We start from the raw sequence: 24,879 nt of genomic DNA on the forward strand, positions 1-24,879 counted from the left end.
TCTGGCACCAACAACCATGCCTCGCTCAAAATTGCTTAAATCACCTTTCTTTCCCATTGACATTCAGTTTGGAGTTCAGGAGATTGTCTTGACCAGGACCACACCCCTAAATGCATTGAAGCAACTGCCATGTGATTGGTTGATTAGATAATTGCATTAATGAGAAATTGAACAGGTTTTCCTAATAATCCTTTAGGTGAGTGTATATACAGGTATATCCTCCAAAAATTTATACAGTATACATAAATAAATGAAAAACGTAATTTAAGAACACTTGAAATTGTCATTCAGTTTCTTTCGTCTGTTTAACATCATCGATCTGTCCCTGTGCGTTTGCCCCAAACCATTCACCATGGTATACAAGGGAGACAAGTAAGCATGTGTGACATCAAAGAACTGATTGCAGCAACTCAACATTTCCACAACATTAAAGCCACTTATTCCCCCCATGTCATGAAGAAATAATCTCTGTGGCTCCCCTCTCCCCCTCCCTCAGCCCCCAGTCTGGCCTGAACATTTGCACTTCCAGTAAAAATGCCCCCCAAACACACTGACACCAAACTCAGCATGAACACGAATGAGAAGCATTTTTATTCATAATCTCTGTAGCGGAGGTCAGAATACAGAGTGTCATTATTCCCGTCTTTCTTCTGTCTCCTGGGTTTTGGGTTCTTAAGGTTCAGGGCAGCGTAATTCAGTGTGTCCTCGTCATGGCTCTGTGGAGACAAAGATGGCAGAATAGGATGGATAAAAATCAGTTTTACTTATATGCACATATAGCACTTAAAATGCTGCTTCCAGGATGGAAATCAGTTTTTTTTGTTATTGATAATTAATTGTTTGAAATATTAATTACATACCTGCTTACGTGACCATTCCACCTTCGATACATCATTGTTCCTCTGATCTGTTTAAAATATATAATACATCAACATATATAATTTCACACAATATAATTCAGAGGTTGGATAACATTCCTAAATTTGGAGGGAATTTACAGTCCTATTTGTCACAAAATCAACCTAAAAATGATTTCAGTGTGCATGTTTAGATATGTGTTGTTTGTTATGATATATTACATATAGCAGAATTGCTATAAAGAAGATTTCAAGAGATTTGAAGTGTCACGACAAGGAAAGTAACGACTTGTGGGCTGCCGTAAGGTGAACGGAGATGGGCTTTATTAGGCAAATCATGAACAGTTATGGGGAAAACAAATTGCGACCATGAGGGATCCAAACAGGAGAACAGGGAAGAAGCAGGGGAAAGGCTCAGGGTCAGACCGAGATCCGGGAAGATGAGCACAGTGACAGGCGCAGTGACAGGCATATACAATGACTAACGAGGGGACAACGAGCAACAGGAGTGGCTGATTAGTGCCACACTGGGGAGGGGACAGGAGGGCCAGGCAGACTAATAAATGTCATTGATATGCAACTTACTGCAACATGTGTTGTATATTTCAGTATATTTTGCAAAATACTAAAGACATGTAAATAAATTGGGTAAGATTTTAATAAAGGATATTGTGTTTCCCACAAGAGTGGTTTTAATGTGAAAATGTATGTAGTATTAAACAATTCTGTTCTGTTATAAGCACATCAGTCTTTGTTAAAAACTACATTTTGTCCTTCTTCTGAGAGCATAAAGCCGGGCAGCGTACCTGCGCAGTGTGTACAGGTCATTTTACATCTTATACAAATGAGGGCAACGTTCAGAATAATGCTGCAAGATAAAACTATCAGCAAGCCAGAGTGAAGAGGATCCAGCAGCTTTTGATAGCCTATAACAAAGAAATAGATTTCAGCATAATGATATAGAGACACATTTCCCATTTGCTTAGATTTTATTAGTTAAAGATACAATCTATAAGAAATTACTGTTTTGTAAGTAGTCCATTTTTAACATGAACTTTGGTATTTTGCATTTTAACTATTTGTATTAAGTAATATTTCCAATACTTATTAAATACACATTTGTGTAATTCAATTTATGCTCTTAAATTAGAAAAACCATCACATTAAAATAAGAAATAATTGTCTTAATAGCAGAATAAGCAAAATAAAAGTTTGAAGAACCAGATATACTCTCCCCACTGGGTGTTACCATCCATATGCAGCTGTGTGCCGTTCCCAAACAGCATCTCCCCACACATGGCCACAGCGCAGTAGTAAGTCCCAGCATCAGAGAGGCTGAGGTTCCTCTTGCGGAGGCTGTAGACACAGCTCTGTGTAGGAGATCCAGCCTCAGGGCTCTTCTCACACTCATCACTCCTGTTTCCGTGGCTGTAAATGACTCCTGGAAGGGATTCTCCTGATCCATGTCTGAACCAGTAAACACTGTGTTCTCCTGCACAGCTCCCAGTCTCTATAGTACACTGCAGGTTAACAGAGTCTCCTGGCTGCACTGTGTCAGACACAGGCTGCTGCACCACAGTCCTGCTGTTGGAGTCTTTTCCTGAAAAGCAAAATTTCACGATGACAGGCCTTTGAGAGACAAACTGGAAAATACAGTTCCTCAAAATTTTTTCTTACAGATTTTTGAGAGGTTTAGGAACTGAAGCGGTGTTCTTCTGGCCATCCAAGAAATTAGTAACTTCTTGGAGAACAGTTGAAATTCTTGTCTCTTTTTATTGTATTACTGTTTATTAGTATATATTCGGTAACACTTTCCATTAACTGCACCTACATAATACCTTTATAATACATTCATATAACATTCATAAGCAGCATGTGAGTATACCTTAATATCCTAACATACCTTCACAGCTTTAATATACGTAAAAAAACATTACATGATAATAACAAACATTATAATCAAACAAATGAAGTGTGTAAAGTGTACTTTATGTTTTCACAATTTTTGTGACTCAAAATTTTACATTTACTGATATTAGACAGTCTCTCATATCACACAGTTGTTAAGTTTTCCAAAGCATTATGTTGCCCCTTTTCCAGAGGAAGGTATTTATTGTTTTTACGTATTTAGCTGTTGATGTGTGTTAGAATTTTTGAGGATTCTGCTGTAGTACCTGCATGATTTGATTCAAGAGCCAAATGTATTATCTTTACTTGTTATTGTTTGCTGATTAAGTTTGTCTATTTTTTAACATAAATAAATAACATAAATAAATAATAATATAAATAAAAAGTATACATAGCAAAAGGAATTACTTTTGTTTCATGTAGTCACTCCTATTTATTTTCTTATTTGTAGAAAAGTACGTTTTTCCGTTCAACTGTAGCACTACAGCAAAAAGCAAAACATCATGGCAAATGCAATTATCCAACACACGCAACTCAGTGTTCAAAATCTTAACATTTAATCGACAAAAGATCTTCAATGGATTTATGATTTAATTTGCAATGTTCTGTCCTGAAATCTTTTCCTGCTACACTGAAGACTCTCTCAGCATGTGCAGAGGAAGCTGCAGCCAAAGGGTTGGCATCCTCTGATAAACATGGTTGGCTCAGGTAACACTGACATTATGTGAAGCTTTCATGACAGGAATAGGGACCAGTTTGACTTTCGATGCAGTAAAACAGTTTGGGACGTTTCTTAGGTTAGAAACTGCAGTCACTGCAGCCAACACTAACGTTTGAGGACAGACACTCAGCTTTTCCACCATGGTACACAAAATGACAGTTTAATTATTATTTTAGGTGACACTTCAAATGTTGCATTCTTCCATCCTGAACAAGATGATATTTTTGTAACAATGATACATAACAATGTTAATGTGCTTATGTGTAATTCATAATTAAATAGACTGTATAGTTAAAAGCTACAGCTACAGTACATATATGAATTTACTGGAATTCAAATCTCCATTCTACTTCATTAAATTCAAATATAAATTGCAATGCCACATCCTGTTTTCAACCACAATTAAATTCAAATTTAATTGAGATTAACAAAATGAACTGAAATTAAGGGCCATTCTCAATTCATTTCTGAATGGTGCACATCCCTGATTCTTATGTTAAAGAATTTTTTTCTGAGTGACTATACACTAATTGCTCAGTTAAATAGCTTTAAGCATAATTTTCTTTTGCCAGGCACTGACATAATCCCGCTGTTTCATCAGTACAGTTACTGTGCAGTGTTTTCATGAATGAAGGCATGTGTCAGTTTATGCCACAGTCTTCTGTAGGTTTTGTATAGGTATGTATAGCATATATTTATGTGTCATAATTATTGTATTTAACTTTATACACATAACTAAACTAACTAACTAAAATCCACTTCACATAATAACACTAAAAACATTGTCATTCCAACAGCAAAACATTCATGGACCAAAGCATACAATCTACATCAACCATCTTTGTTAATTGTATATTGGCACACAGCTCAACTGTCAAAAATGTTTGTCAGAGGACAATCTTATTGACACTTTAATATGAAAATAGTTGGAGTCTCATTTACCTGTGATTATGACAAAGGTTCCATTTCCAAATACGATTTCGTCATAAAATACAGCAACACAGTAATACACTGCAGAATCTGACGGCTCCACGTTGGAAATAGTGAGGTTAAAACTCCCCTCTGCATTCTGTAAGGAGTAACGTTTTATGTTTTTATATTCCTTGTTAAATTCAGCAGATGAGTAGCAAAGTGCTTTCGCCATGAGCTGGGGCTTCTGACCAACAGCTTGCTTAAACCAAACAGCAAAATAAACTTCTTCTGGACCGAAGCATGTCAGAGTCACACTGTCTCCAAGCTGAACCCTCATCAGGAGACTGGGCTGAACAACATCCACAGCCAGTGCAGTGTCTGAAACAACAGAGAAACACAAATGAATAAATTAACAAACAAACAAATAAATAAGACAAATATCATAATAGTAATCAGAATAACTATTATGTATGATGAAGATTAAATGGCCAAATACTTATTACACTAATTACATCATATAGGATATATAAAAATATTAAAATCCCCCCAAAAATATTATTTAATATTTTAGGACCCTACTAATGAAAATGAGAAGACCAAAGAGTCTGAACATCTTTGTGGTTCCACTTGTTTAGAATAAACTGCTATGCTGCTAAGTGAGAGATCATGGTCGTGGTCGGGATGAAAGGGCAGGAAACAGAGAGGTACAAGATACACATCAGGCTGATCTGATTGGCTGTTCACACGGGAATTTAAATAATAGTAAAAAGGCATTTTAACCTGCACTTACATATTTGTACATTTACTCCTTGATCGGCAGTTAAAATGATAACAATTAGATACCAAATTATATAAATAGGAACAGATACTAAGCAATAAAGTTCTTTGTACAGAGCACTGAGACACTGTGAGAGAGCATTCGCTAATCATCCCCCTCAGACAAGCTCAGCACAGTCTCAGTCTCTTGTTATCAATCTGATAATAGACCAGTGATTCTCAGAACAGTCCTTGGGCATATATCAACAGTTTAACAGTACAAAGTTACACATTACTGTATGTACTGTAAGTTGTTGACAAACCATGTCATTGCGATACAGAATAGAAAAAAACAAGACTGGTTTACAGCACTGCATAGCATAAAGGGAAACAGATTTAAAACTATAAATGCAAATATAGGAAACAGCACTAAAGCAGAACTATACATTATGCGCTGTATAGAGAATTACAGTGCAGTCTTATTACACGTACTGACGTTCCTGTCTGTCCAGCCACAGAGTCTCATCCACATCAAAATGGATATCTCCCCTTGCAAAGCAGCACAGAAAGAATCTTTTGTAATGTCTTATCTGCCTCTGCAGGCATCTGCTGTAATGTCCTCACATGCTGCATCCATGTCAGTCAGCAGGGTCATCTGAGTATGTGGCTGGCGATCGTAAGCCTTCCACCTCCATGCTGAGTAGAGCCCCTCAATCGGGTTAAGTAATGGGGAGTAGGGGTCACTCTATTGTCAGAAAGTGTAACTCAGTGTTGTGTCCTGTCAATACATGCTTTACAAATTAAGGTTCATGAGATGCACCTATGAGCTATTAGAGAACTGGTTGAACCTTTCTTGATTTAACCCTTCAAACATTCCCCTCCATTGGTGGAACTCAAGAGTCACCTGTCTGGTTATGACAACCGGATCAACCATTTTGTATGTAATGATTTATGCAATAAACTTTACTATTTGTATATTACTTTACAAATTACTGTTTTGATAAATGTGCTTAGATGTGTTTAGTACAGTATGTGCTATTCTTGTTTTATCCTGTTCATTTTGTGTTTAAATGCTAAAAAAGAAACATATTTAGGTGTAATTTTTTTGGGGCTGGGAACCAATTAATTGGTTTTCCATTATTTCTTATGGGCAAAATTCGATCAGAACTCGAACTTTTTAGGATTCAAACCTGAGTTCTGAACGGATTAAGTTTGAGTTTTGAGGTACCACTGTATATGCTTTTGAAGAGCATGGCCTGTTTGAGTACAGCTGGGACAATTGGTTCTTCTCACTGATTCCGGGATTATCCGGGGTATTCAAACCATTAGTATTCAGTATATTGCTTTTGCTTGTAGTGTTGTTACTAATCATATTGTGTTTAGGTGCTGTTCCAGTATTCTGTCTTCCGAGGAAAAATCTGTTATGTTCCTGAGGGTTCCCCCTGCTCCACAGGTGGATGATCCTCCACAGCCCCAAGTCGCCCTCAATGTGTCCAGCAACGACAAATCTGCGGGAGACACATTACACCCAACCACCACTGGTGCACTTCACCTCGTTACGTTTTCATCCAGTAGACTACGGCGATGTGGACTCTGATTATTTGTGAAAACCGCAGGTCTCGCGTGTTCAAAAGGGGGGGAGTGTGGAAAGTAAATTTGACATTGGTAGCAGGGGAGGCATATTGTCTTAGACCTTAGTAGTTGTTAATCATATTAACCATATGTTAACCATATATTTACAATGATTCAATGACAATATGTCAATCATTAATCAAAGGACAACCAAATATTTACAGAGATTCAATGTCAATATAATCAATATCTATATGCATATAGGACCATAGCAGTCGAGACATGTTCTGGTAAATTGAGAAAAATGGGTGGATTTTACCTTGCTGCTAAGGTGAACCAATAGAGTGGGAGAATTGTGTTTGTTAAACGTTTGAGCCTGGTTGGTTGGTGTTTTGTGACCAATCAGGACTTAGAATTCCTTATCTGGAACTGAGAATTATGGTTTATCAACTGGTTGCTCTCGGTGCTGGGGTACTTGACATATTTGAGTGTGACAGGAGCACTTTGCTGGATTGCTCAAATAAAAGAAATAACTTTACTCACCAACTGAGAAGTTCAGAGTTTTATTCTAAGTGTTGTATCGGCATGCAGGCGAGCGGGGAAGCAGGCGAGCGGGGAAGCAGGCGAGGGGAGCCGTGAATACGGGTAAAACGGGGTTTATTAATGCAGACAGGACATAGGGAAGCACACGGCGAACTCACGTTAATGACAGACCTGGGGAAACAGACCTAAACGCGGACTAAATACACAAGACAAGCAGGAAGTAACAGGCAACAGGTGATCACAATCGGGAATTAACATGAGGTAACGAGGGGGGCGTGGCACACAGGAGGATCGAACGAGCAAGTCATGACACTAAGTGGCTTCACTGGAGGGGATTTATAATTTTTCTACCACAATGACACCCTTAGTGATCAGTCTTACTTTCTTGATAGACTAATGTGGTATCTATGATGTCTAATAAAAGCTGGCCCAAACCATAGTAACCAGTTTACTCTGCAGGCAGTAGTTTATTAATTTACTCCTTCACAGCCAGTTAAAATAAGAATAATTAGATAAACAGGAACAGATACTCAACATACAAAGTTCTTTGTACGGAGTGCTGAGACACTGTTGGAGGGCATTCGCTAATCATCTCTCTCAGACAAGCTCAGCACAGTCTGTCTCTTCTTATCAATCTGTAGTGATGGCAAAACGAAGCTTTCCAAAGCACTGAAGCTTCCTTTTCAAGTGTGTTGAAAAATGGTTCAGTACTCCAAGCCTTCCGAAATGACCATTAGTGACACCAAGTGGTCAAATAAGGAAATAACACTTAATTTTGAGTGAGTGCAGTGAATCTGAATATTGATAAATTAGCAAAAATGCTAATGGTCTGTAGTGCGTTATGAACATTAATGACCTGGTGAAATTGAATGTGACTTCTTGTGGACTGGGAAACCATTTACTGAACTTGGAAGGGGTGCTTGTGTAACAGAATAGGGGCCATTAGTCTACAGATTTTTATTCAGGAACAGTATTTGTTCAACAGTGCAGGGGCTAAGTTGGCTACGTTTTTTATTCACCACTTCTCCTGCTTTGGGGAATACCCGCTCACATGGAACGGAGGACGCTGGAGTGCATAAAAACTGTACTGCAAGTTCGTATAAGTGTGGATACACTATACCTGCTGCATATCCCAGAACCCCAAAGGGTCTTCAGTACGTGGTATATTGGGGTCACTGAGGTACTGCCAACCTCCCCAGTAACATCTGCTGTTGAACTCTTGATCCGTCTGCTTTCCCCCACATCACTGTCCAGAAGATCCCACAGACCTGGAACCACAATGACAAAGCATGAATCATTTTCTACACTCTGCATTATGTACTGTGCAATAATTATATATCCCAATTCAGTGTAATTGAACCATATCATAAAAATGTGAAAGGCTGCAACAGTACCGGTGGCCATTGCAGTACCAGATGAGGTTCCTGCAGGCTCTGGTTCTGGTGGCTGAGTGTATGTGGAAGTGGATGGGTTCTGCTGGGCCTCCTGCGATCGTATGATGGATGCACATTCTGCTGTAAGGCGTTTCACAGCAGTCTGAGCATTAGATTGGTTACAGAAACCTGCAGTTTTATATCTTGGATCCAGCAATGTGGCCAGTGTCATAATGCTCATGGTTTCATAGATGGACAACCTCTCCATGAGCAACCTCAAGAGGTTCTTGCACAACTGCTGGGCCTTGATGTTCTGTGCCTGGGACAGTTTTATATTCACAGCATGTCTAAGCATGCGGATAAGAGGAATGACCTTGGATCCTGACACTCTCTTTTCTTCAGACAGTTCAACAGTTGCCTCATTGAAATGACATAACACATCCAGACACTCATGAATCATGTCATACTCCTCTGAGGTCAGGGTCGTGAGCTCTGTCTTCAAAGTGACCAATGCAGCACCAACTGGCTCTCTTTGACCATGCAATCGCTGTAGCATGGAATAGGTGATATTCCAGCGGGTTTCCACTTCTTGAATCAATTTGAGAGTGGGCCTGCCCATCTGCTGTTGAATTTGGGAAAGCCTTTCTCTAGCAGTTGTACTGGTTCTGAAGTAAGTCACAATCTGTCTTGCCTTGGATCTGATATCACCAAGTCCTTCGGTCTGATTAATGGCCTTTTTCACAACCAAATTTAGTGCATGTGCAAGTTGTGTGTCTGACCTTTAAATTGCTGGCACAGGCAATCATGTTTGGTGCAGCATCAGTCACAAGGCATCGGATTTTACTCTGTATGCCCCACTCCTCCATCAAGGCTGCCTTGACTGCAGCTATGTTTTCAGCAGTATGAGAGTCTGGGAATTTTCCTACTCCTAATAGAATTGTAGACAGCTCAGTCTTTTCATTTATAAAATGGCATGTGACTGCTAAATAAGCATCCATATGTATGTATATCCACATGTCAGAAGTTAGGCTTACTGCCTTAGCCTTTTTCACCTCTTCCTTTGCTTTCTCTTTTTCTATCTTAAATTTCTCTGCTACCAAACCCTTTAATGTTTGCCTGGAGGGGAGAATGTAGGTTGGAACCAAGATACTCACAAACTCCATAAATCCAGCATCATCCACAATGCTAAAGGGTTGTGAATCCTTTAAAATCATATTCACCAAGGCCTCATCAATCTTTTGTTTCTTGGTCTCTGTGACGGGAATTGAAAACATACACAGTAACATTATACAGATTATAGGGTAATACCCTCACCCATGATTGATATTAGGTATTTGTACAATTAAGCTGTTCCTTGAACACAATCAAGACTAATTTATAATAACTATGCTTATTCATTAATCATATTAGTTCTTCATTAAGAATACTAATTATAATAATAATTATTAGGAGTAGTAGTACTGTACGTTGTTGGTTATTATTAGTATAGCTGCAAGACTGTGCTATACCTGGACTTCTTGTAAACTGACTTGTAGATGGAATATTCTGAACATTCTCATGCTTTGCATGGAAATGTCTCAACATTGATGAGGTGTTCTTACTATAGGACAACTGCTGAGAACACTCCAAACATTCCACCTGGACCAGGGCAGTACAAGAATAACAGAATCAATACTTTTACACACATAAATAAATATTACCCAATTTATCAAACTACACACCTTATTTGTTGATACAAGTTTGAAGTGTTGCCAAAATTCAGAACGACCTCTTTTCCTTTCTGGTTTCAACACTTCCAATGCAGTGTGTTTGCTCCCACGTATATGTACTCAACAACACGTTCGAAACCGGCACTGAGGTTCGCGCCTCATTTTCACGTTTCTGAAGCAGTCACGTGGTTGAGCGCAGAACGAAGCTTCGGATCACCATGGTCACGTGTTTCGGGTGGAACGGAAGAAGCATCGAAGTTCTGCTTCAGAACGCACTGTATCGTTTTTTTTGACACATGCCTCTGAGCTTCGGTGTCAAGCTTAACATCACTAGTTTATCCTCTTTAGTTTTGACTCCTTGTGGTCCTTTTGGTTTCATTGTGTTTGTAGTGTTTTCTGTTATATTTAATAAACCCCTTTTTTTGTTCCTGGAGCCGCCAGTGGGTCGTCCACTCTTCTGTGCCTGCACTATGCCTCGTTTCCGTGCCCGAGCCGCCCGGATCCTTGACAGAGTGTGATAAATCAATTAGGCAACAAGAATTGAGTAACGGTAGGAACTAGTGAGTGGTATGTATCAACATACATTGAAACATTTAAAAAAACTTTTGTAGAATAATGCCTTAGTTATCTTAATAATTTAAGGGATAAAAAAACATTAGTTGCGCTTGTCAACGTGCTATTTTAAATAATGCAGGGCTAGACATAAGCCGCGGCACCGCGGCCAATGGCCGTCGTGCCTTTCAAAATTGGCCGCACGCCTCCTCAAAATTGAAGTACCTTACGGCCAAGATTGGCCTGCCTTTAATGTTTGTCTGGCCGTATGCCCCCTTTTTACCGAAAGTAACGTTCATTACACAAAAGACTTGCGCACGACACGGTCTACTTTACCTAGTCAACAATCGATGCATCTGTACTGAACCCGAACCCGAACCCGAACCCGAACCCAACCTTCGATACGAGAAACGAGGTCGACCCGCACATCGTAATTCCCAACTACTGAATGAACCGCAATGAATTCTGGACTAATACGATCATGTGTTCGTCGCATGATTGGCTGGTACGGTATGTATCGTCCAGCCTACTATGGAGCCACAGCAATGACAATGGTGCATCATCGGGGGTTACGTTTTTGATTGGAAAAGCCATCCGACTGTTTCTGAATAACAGATAGGTGTCCTCTTCGGTTATCATCGTGTAGTTGTCGTCTGCTGCTTATGCTGTCACCATGCCTCGCAAAGATCGAGAACGTAAAAGAAAGCAAGCTGAACTCGCGGCTACTGCCGCAAAATGTTGCAAATTATCTACTTTGTTCAGGTAAGTGTCAGATGGTGTTGTAAAAAAACATTTGCCGAGGCAGAGCAGATTTGACTCAGAGAAGTACCAAGCTCTGCTGGGAGGATATAGGACTGGTAGCGTGCAGTGTGCAAAAAACGAACGTCAAGTCAATTGTCATGTACTGTACACTAAAAGAATACGGGTGTTCTGAGCAAACAAATACAAAAATATTGACGGCTCCTTTATTGTTGGATTTTGTTTTTTGAAATAAAGCTATATATATATCTATAAATATATATACTGTATATATTCTGTCTCAAATCGAAGGTCGTATTGCGTAGGTTGTCTAAACTTGGTAATTACAGTAATTGGTAATTAGTGACTCAGTATTGGCCCAATGCCTTTTTGGAAAGTTTCTGCTTTTTTGAAAATAAAAAAATGCATCCTTTATGGAAATAAAATTCCTCCACAAGGCCCGAGGTGTCCTATGAAATTTAAATAAATGAAAAAAACATTTTTTCAAATTAAAATTTTTAATTTGTCAATGACTTCACAAAAAACAATACCACTGCACACTAGCTAATAAATAATTTTGGCCTTGTGCCCAGGCTTAATGGCCTTGTGCCCTAGAAAAAATATGAATAGCCAAGGCCAAAGTGGCTGTGCCCTCCTAAATCCTTATGTCTAGCCCTGATAATGCATTATTTTCTAACGGTAAAAACACTGTCATCATGTTTTAGGGTGAAATTATATGAGCTAGTTTTGTTTTACAACATATCACAGGATACTGATTCACACTATAGCTGTTACAAGGCACCCAGGCATGAATTTAGCATATATTTGTCACTCATTTGGACACTGCATTACGGGGGTCTGTCTCCTCTGTCGTGTAAAACGATTTCAGACACCCCTAATGTGGACCGTACCATTTTAACCACCTCGGCGATAGAACAGCCAGTCAGTTGCGTCATTCATTCTCCTTGAGTGACCTGTTCATTCTGTTGGTCTGTCATGGTACTGTTTGTCGTGCATTGGTAAATGTAAGTAGCCAGCAGAAGTCTAGCCTGTTGAAAATGTGTTATTTTACAACCTTCATTTATTCATTTAAGTGTTTCATCTACTAATGCAAGCTGACGTCTTTATAAGTTGAATTACTTACCATTGTCCTTCTGAGACCGGTGTTCTGTCGAGTTGAGCTACTTTGTGGAGGTAAGCTATGGTAGTGCTAATCTGTCGTGTCGGCAAGCAGGCAAGCGGGGAAGCAGGCGAGTGGAGCCAGTGTTCAGTCGATATATGCTGCCTTGTCAAAAAATCCTACCGTAGTGCTAACCGATAGCCCTAACCCTAACTCTTACCCTAACCCCCCAAAACCCCTAAAACTGTTACCTTAACCCTAACCCCTAAAACCTAACCATAATCCCAAAACGGTGGAACTGCACATGCGCAGAAAGGCTCGATAGCACGTCTTGATAGGTAGTATTTTATGACAGAACACCTGTAATACAGGCAAACGGGGTTTATTGAGAAATCCACAGGACAACGAGAGACGAACATTAATGATGGATCTGGGGAATACTGACACAGACGCGGACTAAATACACAAGATAGGCTGAACAGAACAGTCAACAGATCATCACAATTGGGAAGTAACACGAGGTAACGAGGGGGGCGTGGCACACACGAGGATTGGACGACCTGGGCGTGACATAATCGATAGTCCTAACAATTGCTTACCTCGACAAAATAGCTCAACTCGATAGAACACCGGTACAGTCAACGTTAGTTACGTTAACTAGCAAGATAAGCTAAGTTCTCTATTTAAACCAGGCTTATTTGGTGAGGTAAAATCGATCATGGTCAGTTTCCAAGGAGATGAACTCCCTATGTTTTCATTTTCATTTTATCATGAATAAATTTTGTCTTTCTGAAACTAATTTGCCACTTAGCCTGTGTGGTTTGTTATTAGGCTAATGTTAATGCATAAGAAGGTCTAACGTTATGCTCTGAAAAACATTACTATAAGTGAAACCTATAGGGGCAACGTAAAAAAACTAGCTAGCAAATAATAAGCCCTATTATTTGAATTTTAGTGGTATTGATTCTACATTCCACAATTTCATATTTATGGGCATTTTTAGAAGCCCAGATACTGTTTTGTTAAGCATAGATTAGATTTTATTCACAGACACACTATGAGGAAAAGGAAAAATGGAGACATCAGACACTATTTTGGTGGTAAAAGAAGAGTAAGTAGGAAATATTAGTGTTAAGAGCTACAGAACATTACGCTACAAGTATAGGTGCAGTTTTGCAAACTGTTAATGTGTATGAAGGAAAGTGGTGGTCAGCAGGGAGATGGCAGGATGAGGACAGTGTGCAGGACAGTGAGCAGGCAGCAGGGAGATGGCAGGATCAGGACAGTGTGCAGGACCAAGAGGTGAGTTAGAAATTAGGCTGAACTTTAAGATCTACTGTATCATCAAGACAGATATTAGCCTAATACGCAAATATTTATTTCTGAAGGCTGTTGGAGCTGGGGGGACTGAGAGGGCAGGAATAACACCAGACTGCTGGACCAGACCAGGCTGTTTGTAAATGTATAGGCTTATTACTTTTACTAGTATACTTCTTCTAGGATAATTCCTGGGCGTTATCAAAACCAAAATCTTTTGGATTGGGATAAGGATAAAGAGATATTCTGTATTGATTCTCATTTTGTCGCATGTCCAGACCATGACCGTGTGTTGCATACATGTTAGTAAACACTCCTAGCACATCTTGCACTCTTAACATTGATCCTGGTGGCGACTATTCATATTGACGCGGTAGTGGACCATAATGGTCACAGAAGTCTTATGAAGGCAGTACCCCCCAATTATGGAGGGGTAATTCGCACTCTGCTTGCAGCCTTACAAGTGTTATGTGCAATAGGCTGGGATCCAACTCCTCCCCAGTGAGCCGCCAATAAAATGAAGGGACACTGAGGGCCAGAGACTGCAAGTTCTCCATGGTCAGTGGGCTCCTCTCAAAGTTCACGACCAGAATGGAGATGAACTTGTCCTCCACAAACTCATGAACTGGGACAAAATGGAACACAGAGAGATATAAGAACATGGGCTCTGACAATAACTGGATAAACTCTGTACTACAAAATAAGCTTAACATGAGTATAGGGGCTTCAGATTGTCAGATAAATAATTACTGATAAAGCTAAGATAGCTAAACCAGAATACAACATTCATGAATACGCTTACTCCCACCCAACATCACATCACATCAACAATGCCACAGATAGTTTTAAAAATTGCTTTAACACACAGTGATTACAGAAAATATGTCACGATACAGGGCGGAAGCAGGCGAAGGGAATCCAGACTTAGGGGAACACCGGGTTTAATACTACAAACGGCAGGCAACAAAAGAGAATGACAATACAATGACCGGACTTGGGAAACAAACAGAAACGCAGACTAAATACAATGGACTAATTGACAACGATCAGGAACAGCTGATAAACACGGGGAATCCACATGCGGTTAACGAGGGGGCGTGGCACACAAGAGGAGCGGACGATTGGGGCATGACAAAATAGATGAACAAATTAGGTAATATTAATGAAATTATTAAAATGTGCAGATTAATAGACATATTTGTCAGTCAGACATATTTTGCTTTTTTAAGAGTGGAAGGAATACATTAAATCACGATTATATTTTGTGCTTAATAATAAAAAAAAAGTTTTTGAATTTTACATCATTATAAATGAGAACTATATGTGATTACTAATTACTGTTAACTAATTTCCTGTCTGGACTTTTTTCCCCTCATTGTTAAAAGTCATTATATGTCAGGATGCCAGTCAGTGGAAGCAAACAGACACGTTGGCCAGCTGTCCTATTCATTCAGCACCAGCCCATCAAGTAGAGAATTCAGCACCATGGACAGTGACCTGTGTTACTATGACATCAGGTTCCTTCATTGGTTCTATATATTTTTCTAGAAATAAATAAATGGCTCTGTTGTAGAGATTTTCAGCCAGAGACTTGGTTCCTATATGACAAGAAGATTTTGTTTTTACTCAGACTAAGAACCTACAGAAAATCAGCTCTGCATGCGATCTCCGCTTTACTGCTCGATCAGGGCACACGTACATCAACAAGTGTCAAGGCAGCAAGTGCATACAAACAACTTCTCAGGACAGTTATAGGGCCTCAGGAGGAGTTGAATTGCTGTGTAATTCAGAGATACCATTGTCTAAGACTTGTAGTAAAACATTCTAAGCACTTGGGCCTATTTAGACGAAGTAGTATGGCACCTATTGTTGTGGATAGGCATCCAAAGAAGCAAAACAAATGCTGTGAAGTCAGGGAAAATGGGGTTTATTCAGCAAACACAGGACATCACGCAGAAACAAACTTCAATGACCGGACAGGGGTGAGACAGACACGGAAGCACTCCAATTAACAAGATCCAATTAACAATGACCAGAAACAGCTGAGAACACCGGGATTTCACATGAGGTAAGAAGGGGGCGTGGCACACAGGAGGACTGGATGAGCAGGTCTAGTTTGTCCCCATTTGTGACCAACACATGTCACTGGCCATCCTGTTCTCTCCTCTGTCTTGTAGCCCCTTAGCCTGTAGTGTGTTTGCCTGCTCCTCAGGCCTCCATGTAGCTTAACAGGTTAAGTGGTTGGTCACCGTTCCTGACTCCCCTTTTGGTTGTGGGTTTTGAGGATGTCAGTGGGTTTATGTTTTCATGATTGTCCCCCAGGCCACCATGCAGCTCAGCCTTTGAGTCCAACTATAGTAGTAATCAGGTGATTCTCAATCTACTAGGACTGTATAACACGATTCTCCACCTATTCTACCTTTACTCCTTCAGAGTCAGATCTAGTTTATACAAATTTCATCCTGCCAAATTTACCAGACAGGAGGTGGACACTGCAAATGTACAGATTAACTGAAGTGGTTTGGTAAATGGTTGTGATGTGGAAGTTCTTCTTGATGTCTGTTTGCATCCCGTCCACCAGCAGCTCCATGAGTTGTTGCTCCCAGGGGGAATCCCACTCTTGGTCCGCTGGGGGGTCCATCCAACTATAGCTGGAGTATGCTGCCACCAGTCGTTCGCTGTAGCACTTACAGGATTTACCAGGCTCCTGTTTAACCTGATGCAACTTGGTCCAGTCCATGCATCGGGGTAACATCTCTGATATTCTCTGGCAGATTCTTTGCAGCTGTGCTTTATATTGGGTACTTGCCACAGCTACTGTAAGTAAGGGGTTGTTGCATCAAAGTCCCCTTTCATGTCAAAATATGTTTTAGGGTTTTGTTGAACAACTGGTCTAATTTGGATGCAGAGGTGACCATGGAAGGCCCAGTCTCTGAAGGGCTGTCACATACCGAGGCCTGTTCTGCCTGGGATCTGGCAGGTCACTGGCAATGTCCTCCAACTCCTTCATCTACAAGGTTGGGAAATCAGAATGTTAACTCCCCCTTGTGGATTAGGACATACTAACGTAGGGGCAAGAAGTTCTGCTGCCTCCACCTGCTGCCTGAGTCTTCAACCAAGTCCAAAAACAAAAGTATACAATGTTAGGAAGGCTAACTTTAATGGTATGAGACTGAAGCTAGAAACTGTAAACTGGATGGTTACTGTTGAAGTGGCATGGGAATTTTTTAAAAGCACATTGTTGCAAGTGCAAGAGGACTTCATACCTGTTTCCAGCAAAACTAATTCTAGGAAACTGCAGCCAAGGTGGTTTACTAAGGAAATTAAGAATAAAGTCAGGAGGAAAAGGGCTCTGTTCCACAAATGGAAAATAACTAATGATTTCAAAACTAAACAGGAGTATCTAAGTCTACAGGTTGAGTTAAAAATAACATTAGTGTCAGGGTCAGCCCCTGCTGTGGTCCTTCCGTGTCCCTTCCCTGTTTGACCAGCAGGTGCTGCTGGTCATCCTGTTCTTTGTTAGTCTTTGTTCTCTCCTGTTACCTGTCTGGTCTTGTGGCTCAATGTGTAGAGCATGTGGTTGTCCTGTGTACCCTTCTGTCTTGAGTACCCTTCCGTCCTATGTTTGAATCCTGCCTCCTGTTTTTGTATTTTGCTCCCTAGTGTTTCAGTTGAGTTTGTCTAGTTATTGTATTTGGTGATTTTGTATATGGTTCTTGGTTTTGTTCCTTATGCCCTCTGCTTGTGTCTTTACCTGTTTAGATTCCCCGTATTAGTTGTGTAGTTAGGTTTTGTTATTTAGTTTTGTTACTTAATCCCTTTTTAGTTTTCGACCCCTCGTGGTCCTTTTGTTTTGTTAGCCCTTCCTTGTGTTTTCCGTTTTCCTTAATAAACCCCTTTTTGTTCTGGAGCCGCCAGTGGGTCGTCCACCCTTCTTCTGTGCCTGCGATGCCTCGTTCCCGTGCCCGAGATGCCCACAATCATGACAATTAGACTCACCAAGAGGAATGTAGAAAGGACGATTGCATTGGAGGCTAAGGATGACAATAAAAGTTTCTTCCAATATTTTAACTCCAAAAGAGCTCTAAAAGCTGAAATCGCTAATTTGCAGGATAGTAATTGAAAATGAAATTGATATAGTAAATGAGTTTCATGATTATTTTACACGGGTGTTCACAGTAGAGAACACGAGTAACTTACCATCATTTAGTACGAATACAGCGTCGTCTATGAGCAATATATGTATAACTGAGGCTGATGTGGTACAAAGCCTAGCTAAGCTCAAAATGAATAAATCACAGGGCCCTGATGGCATCTTACGTATAGTTTTAAAAGAGATGAGGGATATTATTAGCCAACCTTTAACTTTACTATTCAAGAAATCCTTATCTGTGGGAGTGGTACCTTCTGATTGGAAGTATGCTAATATAATGCCCATATTTAAAAAGGGGGATAGAAATAATCCAGCAAACTATAGGCCAATCAGTTTAACTTGCATAACTGGAAAAGTAATGGAAGCTACAATCCAAGTGAAAATGGTTGATTACCTGGATTCAAATAACATTCTGAGGGATAGCCTCAGATTTAGGAGAGATAGATCCTGTTTAACTAATTTACTTGAGTTCTTTGAGGAAGCTACAAGAGAAATTGATTATAAAAAGGCCCACAATGTGATCTACTTAGATTTCCAGAAGGCCTTTGATGCTGTCCCCCACAAATGGCTTTTGCTTAAGCTCAAAGGATTTGCAGGGATTTTTAGAGTTGGATGTCTCGAGACCGGTCTTGAGACCACTTTTACGCTGTCTTGGTCTTGTCACAGTCTCGACGGTCTATGGTCTTGGTCTTGTCTTGGTCTCGGATCCCTCAGTCTTGTCTTGTTCTCGCTGTCTTGGTCTTGCTGTCTCAGATCGACATAGTGGTCGGGAGATTTGGAGTGAAAAGAATCCATGACACACAACGTGACGTTCGATAATGCAATGTTATTATTATTTCACCTATCGCACCCTTCAAATGCAATCAATCAATGACATACATGCATTTTGTTGTAATTCAGACATTGGCGCTCATCCAATCAAAATACGCGTTATACCTGTACGCGCAAAATAAGTGTAGCGCTAGTTACCGTATTTTTCGGACCATAAGATGCACCGGACCATAAGACGCACCTAGTTGTAGGGGAGGGAAATGAAGAAAAAAAAGATTCTGAACCAAATAGTGTCCTACAATATTTTACGTCAACCATGTACAGTGAACAGTAGTCAACAGCAGCATTAAGAACCATTATCACTGTTATTAACAAATAAAGTCAGTAAAAAACAATAAAAGTACAAAGAAACAAGGAGACACTTCAGTAACAAAAAACTTTCATGTGTATGAATGATCCATTGACACCTGGCCACATCCCTCCCCCCATTTATAGCGTGATGGGGATGTATTTGGATCGTGTTTCACCGTTGCGTTGTTCACCAAATTACCATGCGACTGCGATTTGAATACGCGCTAATTTAGAATGTGAATAGCGATCTTCGGGTGACAGTGGTACTACACGCCCCCGATGCAGGTAAAACAAAGTAAGGGGATTTAACCTAATTTTAAAAACTGTAATAATTCCGACAATGGACGCTTTGAAAAGAAGACAGATTACGGATTTTGCCAGCGTTTTTTCATGATTCTACATTAAGATTTCAGCGAGAGATAAACTGAAATAGACGCGAGAAGTACGCTGCGTCGCCAACTATGCATTCGACCCCAGAGGGTTAAAGCATGTGAGCAGAGCAATATTCGGACCATAAGACGCAGTGACTTTTTCTCCCCTCTTTTGGGGGAGGAAAAGGTGCGTCTTATGGTCCGAAAAATACGGTAAACGTTAGTTAAATGTGTAATCACTAGGGGTGTAACGATTCATTCATTTTCTCGATGCATCGATTACAAATCCTGCCGATGCATATGCATCGATCTTGAAACATGGATTTTTGAATCGTGAATGGTTTGTTTCAGTCAATAATCGATTTAATATTTTAAAATCGAATGAATCGCGATTATATAACGAATATACGATGGATAATTAAAAAAAATAAATATAAATCTTAAATTAGTTGCGTCTGCGACGTAAAGTGCGCCCTCTGCAGTGGCGCAGTGGATTACGTCGCTAATCTTCAATTCGCGCCTGTTTGTTGTCATCTGAATAAACGCAGCAGTGCACAATGGAGGGCAACGAAGAAGGAGAAATTTGCAAGGCACCAGCCAACATGAGATCAAAGGTTTGGGATTACTTTGGTTTTCACAAAGTAAATGGAAAGATTGACAAGTCCGTTGCAGTTTGCAGACATTGTAAATCTGAGTTAAAATACTTTGGAAATACAACGAACCTTAGCAACCAACTTAACTTGTTAATAATAAGTAATCTGTTTAAATTTAAAGGGTAGGCATACTGTAGTATAAAAGTTTGGGATGCATTTGTAATTCATAATGTATTTAAGGACAAGAAATGAGATGCAAACAAACAACTTTTTCATCATGTGTTTCCATCAATCTAATTAATTTTCTTTTTCAGATGAGATGGGTCCTGCAAAAAAATTGAAAGCTATGGATTTGCTCTTCGGCAACATCTTTCAGCAGGTGCCAGAGACCTGTCCACTATCAAGGTCCGCTAGCGTGGTCAGCAGAGACGAGGTACTCAAATACAGGTCCATGGTTCCTCTGCCACTGACTGAAAATGCACTGGACCGGTGGAAGTCCCATGAGACAGAGCTACCAATCCTTGCAAATCTGGCAAGAAGTTGTCTTTGCATTCCTGCTACCAGTGTGGCCTCAGAGAGAGTTTTCAGCACTGCAGGAGACATAGTGTCTTCTCAGAGAAGCAGTTTACGGCCAGATTGTGTTGATCAATTAATATTTTTGAAAAAAAATCTCAAGTAGATGGGGTTAGAAAAAAGCAAGTCATATCATAGCCATGTGTTTGTTCATATCTGTCTTACTACACTCACCACCATGTTTTAATCGCATTCTGTGTGGTGTTACTGCCCGTTGGACTTGGCCTGTTACATTTCTGCACTTTGCTGTATTTACACTCTTTCTTTGCTGTATTTACAGACTTTCTTTGCTGTATTTATACACTTTCTTTGCTGTATTTACACACTTTCTTTGCTGTATGTACACACTTTGCTGTATTTCCTAAATGTTCAGGAAATGTGTGCAATGTTTACAATAAAAGCACTCATGGTGCATTGAATATGTAGAAGTAGTATTATTTTTCTGGGTTTACTGAGTCCTAAGAAGTTAAGCTATTGAACTGAAGTCCTGAATCAAGTTATTAAATCTATTGAATGGTCATGAATTTCCCAAAAAATGATTTTATTTGCTCAGATACAGATGTATACTAAAATTTACAGAATATAATCGTTAATAATCGAATCGAATCAAATTTAATTGTTAATCGAATCGAATTGAATCGTTCTGATTTGCAAAAATCGTTTTTGAATCGAATCAAAAACCTCTGAATCGTGAATCGAATCGATTCGCTGTCTACCCAAAGATTCACAGCCCTTGTAATCACAAGCCACTGCAGACATCAAGATCTCAGGATCTTTTAAGCACTTGTCCTTATTCTTATTAATGCACAATTTGATGTTCAGTTTGTATTGGTTTATAGTATTTGGTGTTTGCATTTGATTCATGTGATGTGTGTGCATGTCTTTATATTGTTTGATTACAGTATTTTACTTAAAATGGTGTTGTTTGACTAAATAAATGTGACCATTGACTTTTAAATAACATCTGCATATCACATTGTGTTGACTTAACAGGCCTAATCCATTTCAGGGAAGTTGATATCATACAGTGTCATTTGGCTAGTACTACTACAATGGGACATGATGCAATTTCAAGTTTAGAATTTTGTATCTTCAATTTGATGTTACAATTTCATCTACAAATTAAGAGAGCAGAAGGGGCAGGGGAACCTCTTGCTGCTCCTCCCTCGGCAGTGTAGTCCTGGCTGAACATCCTTCACCACGTCCTTCACATATTTTTCCCAAAATGGTTGTAGAAATTTTCAGCCAGCAATCTTTCCCTGAAGAAAGTCATTTCACTTTAGCATTTCACTTTAGTTCTGTGGTACGAGTGTGGTACGAGTCTGTCTTGACATAAGTCTGTGCACAGGAGATCCAAGTATTTAAAACTGATACAGTAGCATTAGCCATTTGTGAGGAGACATCGTCTACTGTGCGCATTGGGTGATGAGGCCTTTTTAGAGCAGTGTTAAGGTCTTTTTGATTGATGCATATTCTGATCTCCTGTTTATCTTTTTTGTTGGTGGCAACCATGGAGGATACCCAGTCTGTAGGTTCCGAGACTAGTGTGATAACACCTAACTCTTGCATCCTGTCCAATTCCACCTTAACCCTGTCTTTCATGGCTACAGGAATGCGGTGAGCAGGGCGAACTACTGGTCTCACCTCTGGGTCGAGTGTCATTGAGTATGTAACTGGTAGCTTTCCTAATTCATCTGAAAACAGGTCATTATATTCATTTCTGATTTGCTGGGAGAAATCTAGAGTTGTGTTGCTACTGACCTGGTGAACTTCTTTGCTGAGTGACACAAGCCCCATCTCCAGGGAGGCACTTAGTCCAAGCAGTGGCAGTACATTCTCATTGATAATGTAGAAGGATACATTATATTGTTTGGCCCCTAGATGGCAGCATAGGTCAACAAATCCAGCAGTTTTAATCTTGTTTAAACCATATGCTGCAAGGTTGGTGGGCTTACTGCAGGGCTTTAATTGTTCACATCTCCTCACTTGTTCAAAAATCGCTGCTGAGAGAACATTGCATTTGGCACCCGTGTCAACTTTCATTTCAACAGTAGTGTCATTGATTTGTACTGTAGCAAAGGCTTCGTCCTTGTCATGACTTTGTGCATTGGTAGAATCAACAGGTAAATCCACTGAAATGCCATTGACATAGTAAGTCTCATCATCATTAGACTCTGTGCTTTCAGTAACCACCTGGTGGACAGATCTCATCGGCCTTTGCCTGTCAAATTGAGGCTTAGATCTGCAACACTTCCTGAAGTGGTTTATCTTTTTACACACATTACACAGTTGACCAAAAGCGGGGCATTTGTTCCTCTTTGCCACGTGACTACTACCGCAATTACCACAACTAGTAATGAATTGTGTGGTGTCATTGTTTTGTCTGCTATCAAACTTTGCATTGTCGTCGTCCCGCCTTTTCGCGTACGTGGTCTGAACAGCGTCCACATTTGTGACGCGGCTGAGTGGTGACATTAAGGTTGACATTTCCTGAGGTGCTCAAATACACGCCAGTTCTCCGCTACGTTGCTATCAAAAACTAGTGGACCGGGTCGTTTGAAGCTGTCCGCCATCTTGCGAAAGAAGAAGAAGAAAAAAAAAAAAGCACCGTGGATCCGAACAAAATCTACTCACAATATATGGTATTCCATGTAGCGTTAAACGTTATGGTCCAAGACTTCTGACACCATGTTGAGTGCTGTGATAATAATGAGACTCGGTGCGGAGCTGAACTCAGTTCTTTTAATGACAACTACCAGAGGAGAGCGACATAACAGTGCCTGGCAACATGTTGAGAGAGAGCGCTTAACCCCTGCGCATGTGTAAAGTAAAGACTACAGTACCTGTGAAGGTTCATTATTACTGTGTGCACAGTCAATATTCTACACAGACCATCGGCATCCTTGGTGGCCCCCCTTGTTTCCGCACTGAGGCCTCATAAGGGCCAGCACGGTGCTCCCGTAACTGACCTCACAGCCCAGGTGTTGCTCTTGTCAGTACTGCAGCTTAGCCTTGAGCTCCCCATGCCCCCCATTCGCTAAGACCTTCAGCAGCACCATTGAATCTCGATGGCAGTCAGCCAAGGTGTCAGCACACAGCAGGTCAGTCACATACTGTATCACTGTGCTTCTTAGATTCAATCCATCCAAATCTTCTATCCAGATTGAACACATGCGGTGAGTGTTTAAATCCCTGCGGCATCATCATGTAGTCATACTGCTGACCCCTATAAGTGAAAGCAAACAAAAACTGTGACTGTTCTGCTAGGGCACACTGAGACATGCCAATGCACTACTGTAAAGCACTTTGCACTGGGGGGCACATTTGTTATCAGGGTGTGAGGATCGGGAACTTCCGCTGATTGAGCCTCCACTCTGTGCTTCACTTTGCACCCCTATCATGCTGCACAACCATGAACCCAAACTTCATGTCTTCTACAATCTCTGCGCTCCACTGACTCTCAGCCACTTGCCTTCAGCAGCAGCCTGCACTCCTTCATACTACGTCGGTGCCCAGACTGCCACCTTGCCCATCTCATCATTTCTCCCAAATCCAACGTGGGCTGATTAAAAGCTACTTCTGTGTGGGGCTCCTCATCTAATATGTTAATATATTTTGTTGCAGAAGGCTGTACTGTCCACTGAGCACCTCCATCCCCCCGTCTGTGCATTTTATGTCCATCTGCAACTGACACTGAGCGTTTCTTCCTAACAAGTTCACTGGGGTATGTTCTAATATCAGTATGGGCATGTTTACACTTTTATCCTCTACTTGAACCTCTACTGGATATGATTTTAGACACTGCAGGTTGGACAGGTGTGTCCAGGCTGATTACAGCTCACCAGCTGAAATGGCCTGTTGCCCAGTCTCCCCAGAGTCTGGGATCATCAAATTTCTGGGTACATGGGTGGCCTCTGAGGATACCCCCATCCATTATATCTATCTACTCTGTTCCAATAAGGGACTGGAGGCCAATTAATAAACAGGAG

General features: G+C 40.4%; 1 protein-coding gene and 1 long non-coding RNA gene across 2 annotated transcripts; one reads left to right on the forward strand and one right to left on the reverse strand.

Moving 5' to 3' along the window:
* Positions 1-590: 590 nt before the first annotated feature.
* LOC140593191 (immunoglobulin lambda-1 light chain-like) lies at positions 591-12,313 on the reverse strand. The gene is made up of 8 exons (XM_072717098.1): positions 10,364-12,313; positions 10,151-10,280; positions 8,664-9,894; positions 8,390-8,537; positions 4,429-4,776; positions 2,097-2,457; positions 1,155-1,178; positions 591-714 (listed from the first exon to the last, which is right to left on the reverse strand). Exons 5-8 carry the CDS (start codon positions 4,733-4,735, stop codon positions 591-593), a joined length of 816 nt encoding a protein of 271 aa, XP_072573199.1. The 5' UTR covers positions 4,736-4,776; positions 8,390-8,537; positions 8,664-9,894; positions 10,151-10,280; positions 10,364-12,313.
* A 7,282-nt stretch (positions 12,314-19,595) lies between these two features.
* On the forward strand, positions 19,596-21,287 carry LOC140593146 (uncharacterized). Its single transcript, XR_011993410.1, has 3 exons — positions 19,596-19,638; positions 20,273-20,338; positions 20,632-21,287. It is a non-coding gene; the product is annotated as an uncharacterized lncRNA (long non-coding RNA).
* Positions 21,288-24,879: the final 3,592 nt, after the last annotated feature.

This window comes from Paramormyrops kingsleyae, chromosome 10 (assembly GCF_048594095.1).
Source record: "Paramormyrops kingsleyae isolate MSU_618 chromosome 10, PKINGS_0.4, whole genome shotgun sequence".
In the NCBI taxonomy this organism is placed as follows: Eukaryota; Metazoa; Chordata; class Actinopteri; order Osteoglossiformes; family Mormyridae; genus Paramormyrops; species Paramormyrops kingsleyae.